At 48.2% G+C, this 22,790-nt stretch overlaps 1 protein-coding gene across 5 annotated transcripts; it reads left to right on the top strand.

Annotated features, from left to right (window-relative positions):
* The first annotated feature begins 89 nt into the window (after positions 1-89).
* On the top strand, positions 90-22,790 carry LOC140419030 (uncharacterized). 5 transcript variants are annotated; one of them, XR_011945489.1, is made up of 2 exons: positions 90-306; positions 4,092-4,445. XR_011945489.1 is itself a non-coding variant. In XM_072502750.1 (2 exons), exon 2 carries the CDS (start codon positions 21,440-21,442, stop codon positions 22,652-22,654), a length of 1,215 nt encoding a protein of 404 aa, XP_072358851.1. In that variant the 5' UTR covers positions 187-306; positions 21,333-21,439; the 3' UTR covers positions 22,655-22,790. The 5 variants fall into 5 exon arrangements, 4 of the variants coding, with proteins under 4 accessions (XP_072358851.1, XP_072358850.1, XP_072358847.1 ...); XM_072502750.1 differs by lacking the exon at positions 4,092-4,445 and adding an exon at positions 21,333-22,790 and having other exon boundaries at positions 187-306; XM_072502749.1 differs by lacking the exons at positions 90-306; positions 4,092-4,445 and adding exons at positions 5,037-5,249; positions 21,333-22,790.

Raw genomic sequence — 22,790 nt, 5'->3', positions numbered from 1 at the left:
CATATTCACACAATCGAGGAAGCTGCTTGCAGTCAGTGGCACAAAGCCCGCGGTCTGATTGGCTGGGTGTTCAGAGTGCTTCCGTTCACTCAGCTCCTCCCATTGGTCAATTCCTTGCATGAAGACAATGGGGAAGCAATTCCCGTTCTGCGCTTGCGCGCTGGGCCTACAGCTGAGGGAGGGGACTTTGCAAAATGTCTTCCCATCATTTTCTTCGCAGTCCTGCAGCTTGATTTGAAACAGCACAGCATTGGGTTTTTTTTAGCTTCACACACAGGCTAAAGCGTCCGCCTCTGTTCAACATCTGTGAGTAAAATACTTTCATTCTCCCTCTGGGAAATACAGAGTTGTGGGACTCTGGAACTCGAATTAGAGACAAATCTGCTGAGGGGAAAATGCTGTGATTTTGTGGAACCTGTTTTTATTGTCTGAGATATTTAAAGTCAAATTTATCCTGGCTATTCATAAGACCATTGGATATAGGAGCAGTATTAGACCATTTGGTCCATCAAGTTGCTCCATCATTCAATCATGGCTGATAAATTTCTCATTCCCATTCTCCTGGCCTCTCCCCATAAGCCCTGATCCCTTTGTATTCCAATATTGTTTGGATTGGATTTGTTTATTGTCACATGTACCGAGGTACAGTGAAAAGTATTTTTCTGCGAGCAGCTCAACAGATCATTAAGTACATGAGAAGAAAAGGGAATAAAAGAAAATACATAATAGGGCAACACAACATATACAATGTAACTACAAAAGCACTGGCATCGGATGAAGCATACAGGGTGTAGTGTTCATGAAATCAGTCCATAAGAGGGTCATTTAGGAGTCTGGTGACAGTGGGGAAGAAGCTGTTTTTGAGTCTGTTCGTGCGTGTTCTCAGACTTCTGTATCTCCTGCCCGATGGAAGAAGTTGGAAGAGTGGGTAAGCCCGGCGGGAGGGATCTTTGATTATACTGCCCGCTTTCTCCAGGCAGCGGGAGGTGTAGATGGAGTCAATGGATGGGAGGCAGGTTCATGTGATGGACTGGGCGGTGTTCACGACTCTCTGAAGTTTCTTGCGGTCCTGGGCCGAGCAGTTGCCATACCAGGCTGTGATGCAGCCTGATAGGATGCTTTCTATGGTGCATCTGTAAAAGTTGGTAAGAGTCAATGTGGACATGCTGAATTTCCTTAGTTTCCTGAGGAAGTATAGGCGCTGTTGTGCTTTCTTGGTGGTAGCGTCGACGTGGGTGGACCAGGACAGAGTTTTGGAGATGTGCACCCCTAGGAATTTGAAACTGCTAACCATCTCCACCTCCACCTCCATCTAACCATCTCTGCTAACTTGAAACTGCTAACCATCTCCATCTCCACCTGTTGATGCTGACAGGGGTGTACAGTACTTTGCTTCCTGAAGCCAATTACCAGCTCTTTAGTTTTGCTGGCATTGAGGGAGAGATTGTTGTCGCTACACCACTCCACTAGGTTCTCTATCTCCCCCCTGTATTCGGACTCATCGTTATTCGAGATCCGGCCCACTATGGTCGTATCGTCAGCAAACGTGTAGATGGAGTTGGAACCAAGTTTTGCCACGCAGTCGTGTGTGTACAGGGAGTAGAGTAGGGGGCTAAGTACGCAGCCTTGCGGGGCGCCGGTGTTGAGGACTATTGTGGAGGAGGTGTTGTTGTTCATTCTTACTGATTGTGGTCTGTTGGTCAGAAAATCGAGGATCCAGTTGCAGAGTGAGGAGCCAAGCCCTAGGTTTTGGAGCTTTGATATGAGCTTGGCTGGGATTATGGTGTTGAAGGCGGAGTTGTAGTCAATAAATAGGAGTCTAATGTAGGAGTCCTTGTTTTCGAGATGCTCTAGGGATGAGTATAGGGCCAGGGAAATGGTGTCTGATGTGGACCGGTTGCAGTGGTATGCGAATTGCAGTGGATCAAGGTGTTCTGGGAGTATGGAGGTGATGCGCTTCATGATCAACCTCTCGAAGCACTTCATTACGACTGAAGTCAGGGCCACTGGTCGGTAGTCATTGAGGCACGTTGCCTGGTTCTTCTTTGGTACCGGTATGATTAATACATGATTCATTTATGTTGATTCACGTGGGCAGCACGTTAACACTGCTGCTTCACAGCGCCAGGGATCTGGATTCGATTCCCGGCTTGGGTCACTGTCTGTGCAGAGTCAGCACTTTCTCCCCGTGTCTGCATAGGTTTCATCCAGGTCCTCCGGTTTCCTCCCACAAGTCCCAAAAACGTGCTTGTTAGGTGAATTGGACATCCTGAGTTCTCCCTCTGTACCCGAACAGACGCTGGAGTGTGGCGACTGGGGAGATTTTCACAGCAACTTCATTGCAGTGTTAGTGTAAGCCTACTTGTGACATTGATAAAGTTTCATAGAATTTATCATAGAATTTACAGTGCAGAAGGAGGCCATTCAGCCCATCGAGTCTGCACTGGCTCTTGGAAAGAGCACCCTACCCAAGGTTACACCTCCACCCTATCCCCATAACCCAGTAACCCCACCCAACACTAAGGGCAATTTTGGACACTAAGGGCAATTTATCATGGCCAATCCACCTAACCTGCACATCTTTGGACTGTGGGAGGAAACCGGAGCCCCGGAGGAAACCCACGCACACACGGGGAGGATGTGCAGACTCCGCACAGACAGTGACCCAAGCCGGAATCGAACCTGGGACCCTGGAGCTGTGAAGCAATTGTGCTATCGTGCTGCCCTTTGCTTATTGTCACAAGTAGGCTTCAATGAAGTTACTGTGAAAAGCCCCTGGTTGCCACATTCCAGCGGCTGTTCGGGGAGGCCGGTTTTATTTATTTGGTTTATTATTTGTTTGATTTTTTTTTTTAAAGTGAATCCTTATCCTGCAATTTAATCCATGGAAGTCCAACAGTGCAGATGGAGGCTATTCGACCTATCGAGTCTGCACTGACCCTCTGAAAGAGTACCCTACTTAGGTCTTATCTCCGTAACCTCAGTTAGCCTGCATTAGCACAGTGGGCTAAGTAGCTGGCTTGTAATGCAGAACAATGCCAGCAGCGCAGGTTCAATTCCTGTACCGGCCCCCCCCCCCCCCAAACAGGTGCCGGAATGTGGCGACTAGGGGCTTTTCACAGTAACTTCATTGAAGCCTACTTGTGACAATAAGCTATTATTATTATTATATCCTTAGACACCAAGGGGTAATTGTAACATGGTCAATCCACCTAACATGCACGTCTTTGCACACCAAGAGGCAATTATAGCATGGCCAATCCACCTAACCTGCAAATCTTTGGACACTGAAGGAGTATTTTTCACACAGCCAATCTACCTAACCTGCGAATCTTTGGACAGTTGGGGTTCTCTGGAAATGTGTTTATTTTCAGGTTATTGGTCCCTACGGAGATTGTAGCAACATTAATATGTCTAGTTCTTGTATGGTACATATTAAATATATTATTTATGGCTATGCAGTAAAGTTAATTTATAATTATTTCTATTCTGTAAGATAGTACCAAAGCTACATTACATATTTCCAGCCAGTTAGTACAGTAGAGAAGGAGTCCATTCAGCCCCTCAAGTCCATGCTGACTCTGTGCAGAAAATCTCATCAGTCCCATTCCCCCTCTATATCCCCATTCATCTGTAGGTTTATTTCCTTGAATATCCATTTTTGAATTTTTGATCAACTCCTCTTCCAACACCCTCGGAGACGGTGAGTTCCATATAATGATCACTCACTGCCAAAATAAATGTCGCCTTCAAACCACCTCTGTGTATCTAATGAAGTAATATCTCACACATTCTTGAGCCCACTAAAATGCACTTATAAATTTAGACCAACTACTTGCATGAAGATTTTCAGATCCCTGTGTGCTGAAAAGGAAGTAGTGAGCATGAATCTAGATAAATGGCACCTTGAGAATTGGAAGTGTGTATATTAGGTACAGCAGAGTGAGAATGAACAGAGAGTGTGTGAGACGGTGATTGACAACTTTTGGGGGAAAAGAAAGGAAAGAATTTTCCATAGAAACTAAAATTATCTGTTCTGAATTTTTATCCTGGATTTACAGTGATGACTTTTGGAAAAACTATTTTTACAGGATATCAGAAGGGAAGGATTTTCAGACACAAATCTAAAAACAAATGTCATGCCGCGATCTGACACAGCCAATCGATTCATTGAGAGCTGAATATCATCAGATTTTGAATCTAGAGTGCAAAATGTTTCTGTGTCAAAAGATTTTAATCATCAGTGACTGGAAAAGCACCGAGACACACACACGCTCGAACGAGAGTGTTCCAGTGAACAGACTGTGGAAAAAACTTTAACCAGTTACACAGCCTGAAGAAATATCACACCATTCACAGCGAGGAGAAACCATACACATGTTCCATGTGTGGACAATGCTGCAACTGATTGTCAAACCTGGAGAGACACAAGGACACCCACATGATGGAGAAACTGTGGAAATGTAAGGACTGTGGGAAGGGATTTCTGTTCCCGTCTGCTCTTGAAACCCATCGACGCATTCACACTGGAGAGAGACCGTTTACCTGCTCTGTCTGTGGAAAGGGATTCAGTGATTCATCCACCCTGCGAAAACATCAGCATGTGCACACCAAGAAAAGGCCGTTCACCTGCTCTGAGTGTGGGAAGGGATTCAGGGATTCATCACACCTGCTGACACACCGGCGGGTTCACACTGGGGAGAGGCCATTCACCTGCTCTGACTGTGGCAAGGGATTCAGGAATTCATCACACCTGCAGACACACCAGCGAGTTCACACCGGGGAGAGGCCATTCACCTGCTCTGCATGTGGGAAGGGATTCAGTCAGTCTTGCAACTTGATTGTTCACCAACGCGTTCACACCGGGGAGAGGCCATTCACCTGCCCCGAATGTGGGAAGGGATTCAGCGATCCATCTGCCCTACAGAGACACCAACTTGTTCACACTGGGGAGAAGCCATTCACCTGCTCAGTGTGTGGGAAGGGATTCACTCAATTATCCAACCTGCTGAGACACTGGCGAGTTCACAAGTGATTCCATTGGCTGGATTCTGCTGTTAATCACATTCAGGACTGAACCGTGTTCTTTCTGACAGTTGGTGAAGAGGGAGGATCAGAGAGTTTATTTCTGCTGGACTGGCCGGTTTCATGACTTTGCCTCCAGGGGGCTGATACTCTTTGAGCCTGGGAATCCACATTTCCACTCATTTAGCCCATCACGTTCCTGCTGGTTCCGCGAGAACAATTCAGTGAGTTCCATTTTCCTGTTCCATCCTGGTAAGTGTATTTTCCACAAGTGTCCTTTCTAAATTATTCCATCATCTCTGTTTCTCCCACACTCATGGGGCGTGTATTCCAGGTCATTACCACTCACTTGAGAGGCAGACAAAACGAAGAGGTTAGGAGGTGGCCATTCTGCCCATCCTGATCATGCTGCCTGTTTGAAAGAGCTACCCAGCCCGGGGAAATTTCTTGAGATATATGCAGGTGAGGGCGTGTACTAGACAACAGGTGAGGGAATTTCCGTTGCTCCCGACACAGGGGATACAGGACAGGGTGCTTTCAGGGGTGTGGGTCGGAGAGGGCAAGGTGTCAGAGATTTACCGAGAGATGAGGGAAGAGGGGGAGGAGTCGGTGGGCGAACTAAAAGGAAAGTGGGAAGAAGAACTAGGGGAGGAGATAGAGGAGGGTATGTGGGCTGATGCCCTAAGCAGGGTAAATTCCTCTTCCTCATGCGCCAGGCTTAGCCTGATTCAATTTAAGGTGCTACATAGAGCACACATAACGGGAGCAAGATTGAGCAGGTTCTTTGGAGTGGAGGACAAATGTGGGAGGTGTGGCGGGAGCCCGGCAAACCACGCACACATGTTTTGGGCGTGCCCGGCACTGGAAGGGTATTGGAAGGGAGTGACTGGAGTGATTTCGCGGGTGGTGAAGGCCCGGGTCAAACCAGGCTGGGGGTTAGCTCTATTTGGAGTTGCGGAAGAGCCGGGAGTGCAGGAGGCGAAAGAGGCCGACGTTGTGGCCTTTGCGTCCCTAGTAGCCCGGCGCAGGATCCTACTCATGTGGAAGGAGGCGAAACCCCCCGGACTGGAGGCCTGGGTAAATGATATGGCGGGGTTCATTAAACTGGAGCAGATAAAGTTTGCCCTGAGAGGATCAGCTCAAGGGTTCACCAGGCGGTGGCAGCCATTTCTCGACTACCTAGGGGAACGTTAGAGGGAAGACAGATGACCAGCAGCAGCAACCCAGGGGGAAGGGGGGGGGGTTTAGTTTAGGTCAAAGATAAAGGGGTTTTGTTACTTGTGTATTGTTAAAAATTTCTGTATTGTTATTGTTGCGTTTGCTTTGTAAGAGGGGAAAAATTGTTGTTTGGGAAAAAAAATTTCAATAAAACATATTTTTTTAAAAAAAGAAAGAGCTACCCAGTTAATCCCTTTTCCCTGCAATTTTCATTTCCTTTCTTTTGGAAAACAGTCTCGCAATGCAGGCAGCGGATTCCAAATCACAAAACTTCACTGTTTTCAAACAAATAATTCAGGAGAAAGTGTGTTTGGATTTCAACATGGTGTCAAAGACATGGTCATTTTATAAAATTAAAACATGAATCTTTATTAATGACTAAATGTACCATATGCAAATTTGTGGCCAATTGAAAAAAAATGCATTTCTATTACACCTCTCACGACCGCAGGACTTCCCAAAGCATTTTGCAGCCCATGGAGTACTTTTGAAGTGGAGTCACTGTTGCAATGTGGGAAAATGTAGGGAGGCCTGGGGAGTCATTTTTAGTTTTAAAAATCAATCTTGTTCATACTGTATTCATACTGTATTCATTGTTATAAGTAACAAGGTCAAGGAAGCCCTTTTAATCGGTCCATTCAGGCCTCTCCCGTTCCACGTGATCAGCCTCACTAGGGGGCTACCTGCCCCCCTCCCGTGTCGACTAGCCATCACCTTCTCTTTTTTTTTATTAAATATTTTATTGAAAATTTTTGGTCAACCAACACAGTACATTGTGCATCCTTTACACAATATTATAACAACACAAATAACAATGACCTATTTTATAAACAAAAAATGAATAAATAATAAATAACAAAAATGAAAACTAGCCCTAATTGGCAACTGCCTTGTCACAAGTAACTCTCCAAAAATATAATTTAACAGTCCAATATATAATTATCTGTAGCAACGACCTATACATACTATACAGTATATATTAACAACCCTGAGAGTCCTTCTGGTTCCTCCCCCCCCCCCCCCCCCCCGATCCTGGGCTGCTGCTGCTGCCTTCTTTTTCCCATTCCGTCTATCTTTCTGCGAGGTATTCGACGAACGGTTGCCACCGCCTGGTGAACCCTTGAGCCGACCCCCTTAGGACGAACTTAATCCGCTCTAGCTTTCTAAACCCCGCCATGTCATTTATCCAGGTCTCCACCCCCGGGGGCTTGGCTTCTTTCCACATTAGCAATATCCTGCGCCGGGCTACTAGGGACGCAAAGGCCAAAACATCGGCCTCTCTCGCCTCCTGCACTCCCGGCTCTTGTGCAACCCCAAATATAGCCAACCCCCAGCTTGGTTCGACCAGGAATCCTACTACTTTTGAAAGCACCTTTGTCACCCCCATCCAAAACCCCTGTAGTGCCGGGCATGACCAAAACATATGGGTATGATTCGCTGGGCTTCTCGAGCACCTCGCACACCTATCCTCCACCCCAAAAAATTTACTGAGCCGTGCTCCAGTCATATGTGCCCTGTGTAATACCTTAAACTGAATCAGGCTTAGCCTGGCACACGAGGACGACGAGTTTACCCTGCTTAGGGCATCTGCCCACAGCCCCTCCTCGATCTCCTTCCCCAGCTCTTCTTCCCATTTCCCTTTTAGTTCATCTACCATAGTCTCCCCTTCGTCCCTCATTTCCCTATATATATCTGACACCTTACCATCCCCCACCCATGTCTTTGAGATCACTCTGTCCTGCACCTCTTGTGTCGGGAGCTGCGGGAATTCCCTCACCTGTTGCCTCGCAAAAGCCCTCAGTTGCATATACCTGAATGCATTCCCTTGGGGCAACCCATATTTCTCGGTCAGCGCTCCCAGACTCGCGAACTTCCCATCCACAAACAGATCTTTCAGTTGTGTTATTCCTGCTCTTTGCCACATTCCATATCCCCCATCCATTCCCCCCGGGGCAAACCTATGGTTGTTTCTTATCGGGGACCCCCCCAAGGCTCCAGTCTTTCCCCTATGCTGTCTCCACTGTCCCCAAATCTTCAGTGTAGCCACCACCACCGGGCTTGTGGTGTAGTTCCTCGGTGAGAACGGCAATGGGGCTGTCACCATAGCCTGTAGGCTAGTCCCCCTACAGGACGCCCTCTCTAATCTCTTCCACGCCGCTCCCTCCTCCTCTCCCATCCACTTACTCACCATTGAAATATTAGCGGCCCAATAATACTCACTTAGGCTCGGTAGTGCCAGCCCCCCCCTATCCCTGCTACGCTGTAAGAATCCCTTCCTCACTCTCGGGGTCTTCCCGGCCCACACAAAACCCATGATGCTCTTTTCAATCCTTTTAAAAAAAGCCTTCGTGATCACCACCGGGAGGCACTGAAACACAAAGAGGAATCTCGGGAAGACCACCATCTTAACCGCCTGCACCCTCCCTGCCATTGACAGGGATACCATATCCCATCTCTTGAAATCCTCCTCCATCTGTTCCACCAACCGCGTTAAATTTAACCTATGCAATGTGCCCCAATTCTTAGCTATCTGGATCCCCAGGTAACGAATGTCCCTTGTTACCTTCCTCAACGGTAGGTCCTCTATTTCTCTACTCTGCTCCCCTGGATGCACCACAAACAACTCACTTTTCCCCATGTTCAATTTATACCCTGAAAAATCCCCAAACTCCCCAAGTATCCGCATTATTTCTGGCATCCCCTCCGCCGGGTCCGCCATGTATAGTAGCAAATCGTCCGCATACAAAGATACCCGGTGCTCTTCTCCTCCCCTAAGTACTCCCCTCCACTTCTTGGAACCCCTCAACGCTATCGCCAGGGACTCAATCGCCAGTGCAAACAATAATGGGGACAGAGGGCATCCCTGCCTTGTCCCTCGATGGAGCCGAAAATATGCAGATCCCCGTCCATTCGTGACCACGCTCGCCACTGGGGCCCTATACAACAGCTGCACCCATCTAACATACCCCTCTCCAAAACCAAATCTCCTCAACACCTCCCACAAATAATCCCACTCCACTCTATCAAATGCTTTCTCGGCATCCATCGCCACTACTATCTCCGTTTCTCCCTCTGGTGGGGCCATCATCATTACCCCTAACAACCTCCGTATATTCGTGTTCAGCTGTCTCCCCTTCACAAACCCAGTTTGGTCCTCGTGGACCACCCCCGGGACACATTCCTCTATTCTCATTGCCATTACCTTGGCCAGGACCTTGGCATCTACATTTAGGAGGGAAATAGGTCTATAGGACCCGCATTGTAGCGGGTCCTTTTCCTTCTTTAAGAGAAGCGATATCGTTGCTTCATAGTCGGGGGCAGTTGTCCCCTTTCCTTTGCCTCATTAAAGGTCCTCGTCAGTACCGAGGCGAGCAAGTCCACATATTTTCTATAGAATTCGACTGGGAATCCATCCGGTCCCGGGGCCTTTCCCGCCTGCATGCTACTAATTCCTTTCACCACTTCTTCTACCTCGATCTGTGCTCCCAGTCCCACCCTTTCCTGCTCTTCCACCTTGGGAAATTCCAGCCGATCCAAGAAGCCCATCATTCTCTCCCTCCCATCCGGGGGTTGAGCTTCATATAATTTTTTAGAAAATGTCTTGAACACTCCATTCACTCTCTCCGCTCCCCGCTCCATCTCTCCTTCCTCATCCCTCACTCCCCCTATTTCCCTCGCTGCTCCCCTTTTCCTCAATTGGTGTGCCAGCAACCTGCTCGCCTTCTCCCCATATTCGTACTGTACACCCTGTGCCTTCCTCCATTGTGCCTCTGCAGTGCCTGTAGTCAGCAAGTCAAATTCTACATGTAGCCTTTGCCTTTCCCTGTACAGTCCCTCCTCCGGTGCTTCCGCATATTGTCTGTCCTCCCTCAAAAGTTCTTGCAGCAACCGCTCCCGTTCCTTACTCTCCTGCTTCCCTTTATGTGCCCTTATTGATATCAGCTCCCCTCTAACCACCGCCTTCAACGCCTCCCAGACCACTCCCACCTGGACCTCCCCATTATCATTGAGTTCCAAGTACTTTTCAATGCACCCCCTCACCCTTAGACACACCCCCTCATCTGCCATTAGTCCCATGTCCATTCTCCAGGGTGGGCGCCCTCCTGTTTCCTCCCCTATCTCCAAGTCCACCCAGTGTGGAGCGTGATCCGAAATGGCTATAGCCGTATACTCCGTTCCCCTCACCTTCGGGATCAATGCCCTACCCAGCACAAAAAAGTCTATTCGCGAGTAGACTTTATGGACATAGGAGAAAAACGAGAACTCCTTACTCCTAGGTCTGCTAAATCTCCACGGATCTACACCTCCCATCTGCTCCATGAAATCTTTAAGTACCTTGGCTGCTGCCGGCCTCCTTCCAGTCCTGGACTTCAACCTATCCAGCCCTGGTTCCAACACCGTATTAAAATCTCCCCCCATTATCAGCTTTCCCATCTCTAGGTCCGGAATGCGTCCTAGCATCCGCCTCATAAAATTGGCATCATCCCAGTTCGGGGCATATACGTTTACCAAAACCACCGTCTCCCCCTGTAGTTTGCCACTCACCATCACGTATCTGCCCCCGTTATCCGCCACTATAGTCTTTGCCTCGAACATTACCCGCTTCCCCACTAATATAGCCACCCCCCTGTTTTTCGCATCTAGCCCTGAATGGAACACCTGCCCCACCCATCCTTTACGTAGCCTAACCTGGTCTATCAGTTTCAGGTGCGTTTCCTGTAACATAACCACATCTGCCTTAAGTTTCTTAAGGTGTGCGAGTACCCGTGCCCTCTTTATCGGCCCGTTCAGCCCTCTCACGTTCCACGTGATCAGCCGAGTTGGGGGGCTTCCTACCCCCCCCTTGTCGATTAGCCATCACCTTTTTCCAGCTCCTCACCTGGTTCCCACGCAGCTGTATCTCCCCCAGGCGGTGCCCCCCCGCCCATCCTCTCCCATACCAGCTCCCCCCTCTCCCCAGCAGCAGCAACCCAGTAATTCCCCCCTCCCACCCCCCCGCTAGATCCCCCGCTAGCGTAATTACTCCCCCCATGTTGCTCCCAGAAGTCAGCAAACTCTGGCTGACCTCGGCTTCCCCCCGTGACCTCGGCTCGCACCGTGCGACGCCCCCTCCTTCCTGCTTCTCTATTCCCGCCATGATTATCATAGCGCGGGAACCAAGCCCGCGCTTCTCCCTTGGCCCCGCCCCCAATGGCCAATGCCCCATCTCCTCCCCCTCCCCTCCTCCCCCCATCACCACCTGTGGGAGAGAGAAAAGTTACCACATCGCAGGATTAGTACATAAAACCCCTCTTTGCCCCCCACATTCGCCCCACCACTTTGTTCGAACGTTCTTTTTAATAACCCGCTCATTCCAGTTTTTCTTCCACAATAAAAGTCCACACTTCATCCGCCGTCTCAAAGTAGTGGTGCCTCTCTCGATATGTGACCCACAGTCTTGCCGGTTGCAGCATTCCAAATTTTATCATCTTTTTATGAAGCACCGCCTTGGCCCGATTAAAGCTCGCCCTCCTTCTCGCCACCTCCGCACTCCAGTCTTGATAAACGCGGATCACCGCGTTCTCCCATTTACTGCTCCGAGTTTTCTTCGCCCATCTAAGGACCATTTCTCGATCCTTAAAACGGAGGAATCTCACCACTATGGCTCTGGGAATTTCTCCTGCTCTCGGTCCTCGTGCCATCACTCGGTATGCTCCCTCCACCTCCAACGGACCCGCCAGGGCCTCCGCTCCCATTAACGAGTGCAGCATCGTGCTCACATATGCCCCGACGTCTGCTCCCTCCACACCTTCAGGAAGACCAAGAATCCTCAGGTTGTTCCTCCTTGCGTTGTTTTCCAGTGCCTCCAACCTTTCCACACATCGCTTCTGATGTGCCTCCTGCGTCTCCGTCTTCACCACCAGGCCCTGTATATCGTCCTCATTCTCGGCTGCCTTTGTCTTCACGACCCGAAGCTCCCGCTCCTGGGTCTTTTGTTCCTCCTTTAGCCCTTCGATCGCCTGTAGTATCGGAGCCAACAGCTCTTTCTTCATTTCCTTTTTGATCTCTTCCACACAGCATTTCAAGAACTCTTGTTGTTCAGGGCCCCATGTTAAACTGCCACCTTCCGACGCCATCTTGGTTTTTGCTTGCCTTCCTTGCCGCTGTTCTAAAGGATCCACTGCAATCTGGCCACTTCCCTCTCCTTTTTCCATCCGTATCCAGGGGGGATTCCCTTCTGGTTTACCGCACAGTGTTTTTAGCCGTCAAAATTGCCGTTGGGGCTCCTATCAAGAGCCCAAAAGTCCGTTTCACAGGGAGCTGCCGAAACGTGCGACTCAGCTGGTCATCGCTGCACCCGGAAGTCCAGCCATCACCTTCTCTAGGCCAGTCCCGTATCCCGCCTCCGTGCTCCCACTCGCTCCCCAGGCGTCGCATTCCACCCCCCCCCCACTCTTTAGCCATTTCCTCTTTGATTTCCGCAGCAGCAACCCAGTTGTCCCCACCCCCCGCCGCTAGATCCCCTTCTAGCGTGATTGCTCCCCCCATATTACTTCCGCAAGTCAGCTGACTTCAACTGACCCCGGCTACTCCTGCTCACTCCTTGACCCCCCCGTGTGGGGAACTCCCATCCGTCTTCCGCCTGTCTTCCCGCCATTATCTTTCTGGCGTGGGAACATCCCTTTATCTGACCCGCCTCTTGTGGCGCAGCTCCCTTTCCCCTCCCATTCCTCATTCTCCGCCTATGTCCCTTCTTTCCCCCCTCACCGGCGCCCACATTTCTTAGTGTCTCCCCCATCCCAATTTACTTCTCTATTTACATCAACCATAACAATAACAATAACATTCCCTGCAGTATCAGTCCCTTAGTTCCGATCCAATTTCTCCTCTTTAATAAAGGTCCATGCTTCTTCCGCCGTATCGAAATAGTGGCGTCTCTCCTGGTACGTGACCCATAGTCGTGCCGGCTGCAGCATCCCAAACTTCACCTTTTTGTGTAACACCTCCTTGGCTCGGTTAAAACTCGCCCTCCTTCTCGCCACCTCCGCACTCCAATCCTGGTACACCCGTACCACTGCATTCTCCCATCTGCTACTCCGCACCTTTTTAGCCCATTTCAGGACCTCGTCTCTATCTTTAAGGCGGTGAAATCGCACGATTGTCGCCCTAGGTGGTTCTCCCGCTTTTGGTCTTCTCGCCGGGATCCGATGTGCCCACTCCACCTCCAAGGGGCCCGCAGGGGCCTCCGCTCCCATCAACGAGATAGCATCGTACTTACATAAGCTCCACAATCCGCTCCTTCCACTCCCTCAGGGAGACCCAGTATCCGAAGGTTCTTCCTTCGCGCTCTGTTTTCTAGGGCCTCAATCCTTTCAATGCACTTTTTATGGAGTGCCTCGTGCGTCTGTGTTTTGACCGCCAGGCCCAGGATCTCGTCCTCATTATCCGTCACCTTCTGCTCCACCACGTGGAGCTCTGTCTCCTGGGTCCTTTGTGCCTCCTTGAGCCCCTCAATTGCCTGTAGCATCGGGGTCAGCACCTCCCTCTTTAGTAGCTCCACAGACCGTCTCAAGAATTCGTCTTGCTCGGGCCCCCATGTCGCCTGGGCTTTCTCCGCCGCCATCTTGTGTCTTCTCCCTTTCTGTCCCTTTCGTCGAGGATTCCTCGCGCTGCAGCCGCCGCCGCCGATATTTTCCTCTTTCGTTGGGGGGGGGACTCCCTATTCACTCACCCCACACCGGGTTGCGTCGCCCAAAAATTTCCCGTTGGGGCTCTTAAAAGAGCCCGAAGGTCCGTTGGAGCTGGAGCCGCCGAAACGTGCGGCTTAGCTGGTCATCGCCGCAACCGGAAGTCAATGTAAGCCTATTTGTGACAATACGAAAGATTATTGGATAATTATTAGTAATGAACCTTGATTCGGCTATGCTGAGTGCTGCAAAACCCCAAACCCATTGTGCTACATTAGATGTGATCCGCAATTGGATAATATTTGTTAAGCAATTCTGACTTTTGCAAGAATTATGCTGGCACCCAATTTAAGATTATCATTTGGGCTTTCAGCGTGGTGCACATTTGTGTTCCAGAAGCTACATCTGTGAATACACAGAGCCCTGATTGATGCAGACAGAAGAAGCTGGAAACTCATATGCTTGCTTGAACTGAACAAAATAGTGACAGGTGTGTTCCATTGGCTGGATTGCGGGTTTGGGATGTGGAGCAAGGACAGCAGCGCAGGTTCAATCCCGATACCGGCTGAGGTTATTCAGGAAGGCCCTTCCTTCTCAACCTTGCCCCTCGTTTGGGATGTGGTGATCCTCACGTTAAATCACCACCAGTCAGCTCTTCCCCCTCAAAGGGGAAAGCAGCCTATGGTCATCTGGGTCAATGGCAACTTTACATTTTACATGGTTCATTCCACAGGAAATGCCTGATTCAATCAGAGTCAACCTGCCTGGTTTGAATTTAAACAAAGCTTGTCTCATCAGTTAACTGGTGCACTCTCCATGGCAATGCCTCTCCACGGCAACACCTCCCCGTGGCAACGCCTCCCCATGGCAACACCTTGACCAATCAGAGTCCACTTACCAACAAATCAACACTCTCTTCTCATGAAGTTTAAATTGTTGTTCCCTTTAAATGTTCTATTCTTGCGAATGTCCTGATGAGTGGAAGATGAAAAGCTTCAACTCTTTTCTCGATTACTGCTTTAATTACCTAGCAGTCTGTAATGCTTGAGTAAGAAGTGAGCCTTCATTGAGTTACAATTACTTAATCAGTAGTTATAGTGAAAGGCTCAGTTTTATTTGTTGTAAAAATGTAAAAGCCTAATTGTTGTGTATGTAAAGAATGTGCAATGAGGATAAATGTACCGGCAAGAGAGACCTTCCAACTCTGATTAACCTCAACATTTGAAACGGTATGAATAAGGAATTGTACAGCATCAGATAAAGGGATATTATGAAACAGTTCAATTGTATTCCTATCCAAGATAATGAGAGATGGTGATATAAGTAATTACCATCCAGTCATAAATTAATCCAGTGATCAAATTGAACAATTTTCATGTTGCAACAGGCCCAACTCTTGCCTTTGACAATGTGCCGCAGAGGAGACTGTTAAATAAGTTTAAGAGCCCATGGTGTTAAGGGTAAGATCCTGGCATAGATAGGGGATTGGCTGACTGGCAGAAGGCAGAGAGTGGTGATAAAGTGGTATTTTTCAGGATGGCCACCGGTGACTGGTGGTTTGCCTCCGGGGTCTGTGCTGGGACCACAAATTTTCACAATGTACATTAATGATCTGGAAGAAGGAACTGAAAGCACTGTTTGCAGATGATAAAAAGATCTGTAGAGGGACAGGTTGTATTGAGGGGGGCTGCAGCAGGATTTGGATAGGCTAGGAGAGTGAGCGAAAAGTGGCAGCTGGAATACAGTGTGGAAAAGTGTGAGGTCATGCACTTTGGAAGGAGGAATTTGGGCATAGACTATTTTCTAAATGGGAAAATGCTTATGAAATCAGAAGCCCAAAGGGACTTTGGAGTCCTTATTCAGGATTCTCTTAAGATTAACACGCAGGTTCAGTCGGCAGTTAGGAAGGCAAATGCAATGTTAGCATTCATGTCAAGAGGCAAGAATACAAGACCAGGGATGTACTTCTGAGTCTGTATAAGATCTGATCAGACCCCATTTTGAGTATTGTGAGCAGTTTTGGGCCCCGTGTCTAAGGAAGGATGTGCTGGCCTTGGAAAGGGTCCAGAGAAGGTTCACAAGAATGATCCCTGGAATGAAGAGCTTCTCGTATGAGGAACAGTTGAGGACTCTGGGTCTGTACTCATTGGAGTTTAGAAGGATGAGGGGGGATCTTTTTGAAACATATAGGGTACTGCGAGGCCTGGATAGAATGGACGTGGTGAGGATGTTTCCACTTGTAGGAAAAACTAGAACCAGAGGACACAATCTAAGACTAAAGGGACGATCCTTTAAAACAGAAATGAGGATGAATTTCTTCAGCCAGAGAGTGGTGAATCTGTGGAACTCAATGCCGCAGAAAGCTATGGAGGTCAAATCACTGAGTGTGTTTAAGACAGAGATCGATAGATTATTTTTAAAAAAATAATTTTTATTAAAGGTTTTCATAAAATATCAATAACAAAATGAGAAAGAAAAAAGAACCCAACAGGGTTAAGTACAAAACACAATCTAAAAAAGCAACCCCTCAAACCCCCCCCCCCGTACCTAAATAATAAATTAACATTAACACCCCGACTTAAGAAAACAGGTGTATACACCCCCTCAGACCCTCCAGTGTAAATAACATAAACAAAAATAAAGTAAACCCCCCCACCCCCCGAGCTGCTGCTGCCATTGACCAATGTCTATCGTTCTGCCAGAAAGTCTAAGAACGGTTGCCACCGCCTAAAGAACCCTTGTACCGACCCTCTCAAGGCGAATTTTACCCTCTCCAATTTAATGAACCCTGCCATATCGCTGATCCAGGATTCCACGCTTGGGGGCCTTGTATCTTTCCACTGAAGGAGAATCCTTCGCCGGGCTACCAGGGACGCAAAGGCCAGAATTCTGGCCTCTTTCGCCTCTTGCACTCCCGGCTCCTCTGCCACCCCAAATATTGCGAGCCCCCAGCCCGGTTTGACCCTGGCTCCTACCACCCTCGACACCGTCCTCGCTACGCCCTTCCAAAATTCCTCCAGCGCTGCGCATGCCCAGAACATATGGGTGTGATTTGCTGGGCTCCCTGAGCACCTAACACACTTGTCCTCACCCCCAAAGAACCTGCTCATCCTTGTCCCGGTCATGTGTGCCCTATGCAGCACCTTAAACTGTATGAGGCTGAGCCTCGCGCATGAAGAGGAAGGGTTCACCCTCCCTAGGGCATCTGCTCACGTCCCCTCTTCGATCTCTTCTCCCAACTCCTCCTCCCACTTACCTTTCAACTCCACCACCGAGGCCTCCTCCTCCTCCTGCATCACCTGGTAAGTTTCCGAGATAGATAGATTCTTGATTAACAAGGGGATCAGGGGTTATGGGGAGAAGGCAGGAGAATGGGGATGAGAAAAATATCAGACATGATTGAATGGTGGAGCAGACTCGATGGGCTGAGTTGCCTAATTCTGCTCCTATGTCTTATGGTGAGCTCACGGTCACTTTGGAGGATAAAAATAGAGGTTCCAAAGGTCTTGTTAGCCATGTGCTAAAGACTACCGAGCCCACGTTCCACAGAAATTGCTGTCAGAGAAGGAGCCTGAGAGGGTTAGGCTTCTACAGATTGGTCACTTGCATGAAGTTGTGAAGATCAATGTCTCAAAGTTGTTCAGTAAACCTTTACCTTTGAATAAACTTATTTATCTTGGGGATCAGTACCATTCACAACTCCTCAGATACTCAAGCAGTTCATTTCCAAATGTAACAAGACCTGGACAATATCCAGACGGGTTGATAAGTGGCAAGTAACATTCAAGCCAGTCAAATGCCAGGCAATGGCCATTTCCAACAAGAGAGAATCTAACCAATTCCCCTTGACATTCAATGGCATTACCACCTCTGAACAGTGCTAACCACTGTGCCGCCCATAAGTGTAATGGAATACTCTGCCTTTGCCTGAGTGGAGCTCCCAACAACAGGCAAGAAGCTTGACACCATCCAGGACAAAGCAGCCCACTTGATTGGCACCCCATCCACAAACATTCACTCCTTCCACTACTAACAAACAGTGGCAATAGTGTGTAACATCTACAATATGCACTCGTGAAACTCACCAAAGCTCCTTACACAACACCTTCCAAACCCCCAACCATGACCATCCAGTAGGACAAAGACAACAGATATATGAAAACACCACCACCTGGAAGTTCACCTCCAAATCACTCACCGTCCTAACTTGGGAATATATTACCATTCCTTCACTGTCACTGGAACTACCTCCCTAAGAGTACTGTGTGTGTACCAACACCTCCGGTACTTCACGGGTTCAAGAAGGAAGCTCACCACCACCTTCTTGAGGTCACGTAGTGATGAGCGATAAATGTTGGCCGAGCCCATTAATGCACATCCCTTGAATGAATAAAAATGTAATAATAATGAACATTATTAGTGTCATAAGTAGGCTTACATTAACACTGGAATTAAGTTACTGTGAAAATCCCCTAGTTGCCACACTCCGGTGCCAGTTCGGGTACACCGAGGGAGAATTCACCTAACAAGCATCTTTGGGACTTGTGGGAGAAAGCTGGAGCGCCCGGAGGAAATCCACGCAGACACGGAGAACGTGTAGACCCCGCACAGACAATGACCCAAGCCGGGAATCGAACCTGGGACCCTGGTGCTGTGAAGCAGCAGTGCTAAACACTGTGTTACCATGCCACCCCCTTTCACTTAAACTGTCCTGGGTATACACAAGGCAACCATCCTGAATCCTATCCCTGCCATTTCACATTATCCCATTCATATCCAGGTTATAAATACCTACGATTACCTTTCTCACAAGTCCCTATTATTTCTGCAGCAATTATAAATCAACCAGGCTGCTACTGTTAGGTGTCATTTAAACTACTAAGTATAACCGTGACTTACTACGCTTATTTTGCTTATCTCCAGACAAGTTAATTCTACATCTGAGATGTAATTCTACATCTAATCAAGGGCTGGTTTAGCACAGGGCTAAATCGCTGGCTTTGAAAGCAGACCAAGGCAGGCCAGCAGCATGGTTCAGTTCCCGTACCAGCCTCCCCGGACAGGTGCCGGAATGTGGCGACTAGGGGCTTTTCACAGTAACTACATTGAAGCCCACTTGTGACGATAAGCCATTTTCATTTCATTTCATTTTCACATCTTCATCTTCTGATCCGAGATAATTTCTCACGACTGTGTTGATCTCAAATGTGATCAACAGAACTAACCCATACCCTTTCATCTCATCCGATCCTCTGTGAAGTCAACTACCCCGGAATATTCAGTTTCCAGCCTCAGCAACTTTGCAAACACATCCCTGTATTGGCTCCGATACCATGCACATTTATTTCTATCTCTGCCATCAGTTCATCTATCTTATTACAAATACTGGTGTATTCAGATAGAGAGCATTTAAATCTTTTTCTATCCTGTTTCCCTACTTTGACCCTTTGTTGCATCATTATATTTGTACATATCTGATAACTCTGGTTATCATTGCCTGTATTGCTACTTTGACTATTGCCTTGTCTTTGCTCGTTAAATTTGGAGGGTATTATTTATTTGTTCGCTATTTAATTCAAATCTAAGATCCTCATGCTCCCAGAGGAGAACCTCTTGCTGTATGCGACCGATGTTGCTGGCAACAACATCTACCACAATAACTATGCCAACCCTCTCTTTCTCTGTATTCTATGGAGCAGATCCCCCACCATTCAGAATGCGGATTTAAGCGTTTTACATCTGTGGTTCAAATTATAATCGGACCACGAAAGATGAATTTGTATTCAACAATATCGCGTCGTCATGGCGATTCGACTAACCAGCATGCAGTCAGACGGTGAATATGCCCTATCTTCACTCTAGGAGACCATTGCGCAGGCGCACTACCGCTCATGCTGGAGCGTGCGCAGTGCGGGTGTTGGCAGTGGTTGGATGGGTTGGTGATGGTGTCGCAGGAAGAGCAGAAACTGATTGGAGACAGCAGGTGAGTGAGGTTAAATGGAGGCGGTGGGCGAGAGGGGAGGCTTCATAAACACCTGGTGCAGGAAGGGAAGCTTTAATAAAACCGGATGGAGGCCTTATACCACAAATGAAAAGCTCGAGGTCCCGTTTTTGTACCGATTTTGTAGCCGCCATCTTGTACAATGGGCGACGCTGCAGCCATCTTTATGGGGGGCACTGGACAGCAGAGCACATGCACGGCCGCCATCTTTATTGGGGCCAACAGGATCCGCCCATGAGACCAGGGTGGAGTCGGTCAGTCTTACTATAGTGGGAATAGGCGGTCCTGTTGGTGATGTGAATGTGTGCTCAGAATCTTGGTTTGGGAATTAGTAAATAGTTTACTTCAGCCTCAGACAATCCCCAGGGAGAGGGCTGGAGTCAGTGGCTAAGGAGTTTGTACTGGGGACTGAAGACACAGATCTCGCTCTGCCCACATTCAAATAGAGGAAATCCAATACAGTCAGACAAGTCACGAAGATGACCTGGTCCATCTAGGAGGTGCAGTTTTAGGGTTTGGGAAATTGTACTTCAGTTGTAGGTTTATAAAATACTTCTCCATCGCTCTGTGTCTCCCACACCTTTTCCTGTCCCTCTGTTCCCATTCTCGCTCTGTGTCTCTCACTTCCCCTCGCTGCTTCTCTTATCACAAAATTCTCTACCCCATAGGGTTGTGGGTGTACTATCATTGAATATATTTAAGGCTGAGATGGAGGGAATTGAGCACAGTGGTAGCACAGTGGTTAGCACTGTTGCTTCACAGCGCCATGGTCCCACGTTCGATTCACGCTTGTTCTCCCTGTGTCGGCGTGGGTTTCCTCCCACAAGTTCCAAATACGTGCTGTTCGGGGAACATTGTGAATTCTCCCTCTCTGTACTCCAACAGGCACCGGGCTTTTCACAGTAACTTCATTTGAAGCCTCCTTGTGACAATAAGCGATTTTCATTTTCATTCATTTCATTTCATGTGGCGACGAGGGACTTTTCACAGTAACGTCATTGCAGTGTTATAATGCGGATTAGCCTACTTGTGACAATAGTACAGATTATTATTGTTTTGGTCTCTTGGGAAGTCAAAAGGATCTGGGGAACTGATGGGAAAGTGGAGTTGAAGATTAAGATCAGCCATGATTGTGCTGGATGGTGGAGCAGGCTCGATGGGCCAAATGTTCTACTTCTCCTATTATAGTTACAGAGGGCAGAGTCTTGTCTCGGTCCACAACGGTGGCAAGTTCCCTTCACTGAAAGACATGAATGAACCAGTTGGTTTTCTGCAAAAATCCAGCAGCTTTCCTGGTCATTGTTTTCCTAGTGCCGGCCCCACAAATGACCAGATTCATTCAGCTCAATTTCAGAACCTGCCTTTGTGTTTTAGTGGGTTTTTTCTCACTCCCTATTTTCTGTTTCAAATCAATTTCACAGAATACTCGAAAGGGAGGATTTGCAATCAAGAAACACAAAGCAAACCACGTCATAATCGGACGCAGTTCCCCATTTAGTTGTAAACTGAATATCGATGAATTTTTAACATGGAAGAAAACGGCAACATTCACACTGAGGAGAAACCCTGGAAATGTGGAGACTGTGAGGAGGGATTTAGATCCCCATCTGAGTTGGAATCTCATCGACGCAGTCACACTGGGGAGAGGCCGTTCACCTGTTTTGCGTGTGGGAAGGGATTCGCTCGATCATCCAACCTGCTGCAACACCAGCGGGTTCACACTGTGGAGAGAACATTCACCTGTCCACAGTGTGGGAAGGGATTCACTCAATCCTCCCAGCTGCTGAGACACCAGCGAGTTCATAGTGGGGAGAAACCATTCATCTGCCCCGAGTGTGGGAAGGGATTCACTCGCACATCAGGGCTGCTGACGCACCAGCGAGTTCACACTGAGGAGAGGCCATTCACCTGCTCCAAGTGTGGAAAGGGATTCGCTCAGTCATCCAACCTGCTGAAACACCAGCGAATTCACACCGAGGAGAGACCTTTCAAATGCCCAGACTGTGGGCAGTACTATAAAAGTTCCCTGGACCTAATGCGTCATCAAATTGTTCACACTGATGAGAGACCGTTCAAGTGCTCTCACTGTGGGTCTGGGTTCAGGCGATCAGAAGAACTCACTGTGCACCTACGAATTCACACTGGGGAAAGACCATTCACCTGCTCAGAGTGTTTGAAGCGATTCACTCAGTCATCTGCACTGCTGACGCACCAGCGAGTCCACACTGGGGAGAGACCATTCCCTTGCTCAGAGTGTGGGAAGAGATTCACTGATTTATCCACCCTGCTGAAACACCAGAGTGTTCACACTGATGAGAGACCTTTTAAATGCTCGGACTGTGTAAAGTGCTATAAAAGTCATCGGCAACTGATGTATCATCAACGTGTTCACACCACTGAGAGACCATTTAAATGTCTAGACTGCGAGAAGTGCTACAAAAGTTCTGGGGAACTGATCCGCCATCAACGCGTTCACACTGACGAGAGACCATTCAAGTGCTCTTACTGCGAGACAGGTTTCAGGGGACCAGAACAACTCACTGCGCACCAGAGAATTCACACTGGGGAGAGGCCATTCACCTGCTCCAAATGTGGGAAGGGATTCACTCAGTCATCCACACTGCTGCGACACCAGCGAGTTCACACTGGGGAGAGACCGTTCGCCTGCCCAGAGTGTGGGAAGGGATTTACTACCTCATCCACCCTGTGCAAACACCAGCATGTTCACAATGAACAACAGTGATTGGATTTTGTGATTAATCATATCCACACTGAACCATGTTTATTAGGGTCTGTTTCTGCTGATGTTAGTAAACTCCAGCCCATATATCTTCACTAATATTGTAGATAATGGTCAAATAAATCAGTTTTGTGCTAAA

Source organism: Scyliorhinus torazame, chromosome 5, assembly GCF_047496885.1.
Source record: "Scyliorhinus torazame isolate Kashiwa2021f chromosome 5, sScyTor2.1, whole genome shotgun sequence".
Taxonomy (NCBI): domain Eukaryota; kingdom Metazoa; phylum Chordata; class Chondrichthyes; order Carcharhiniformes; family Scyliorhinidae; genus Scyliorhinus; species Scyliorhinus torazame.
This window is presented reverse-complemented; position numbering and strand designations above follow the sequence as displayed.

Coding starts and splice junctions, on each gene's coding strand:
- LOC140419030 (XM_072502750.1), top strand. CDS start 21,440: ATGGAAGAAAACGGCAACATTCACACTGAGGAGAAACCCTGGAAATGT.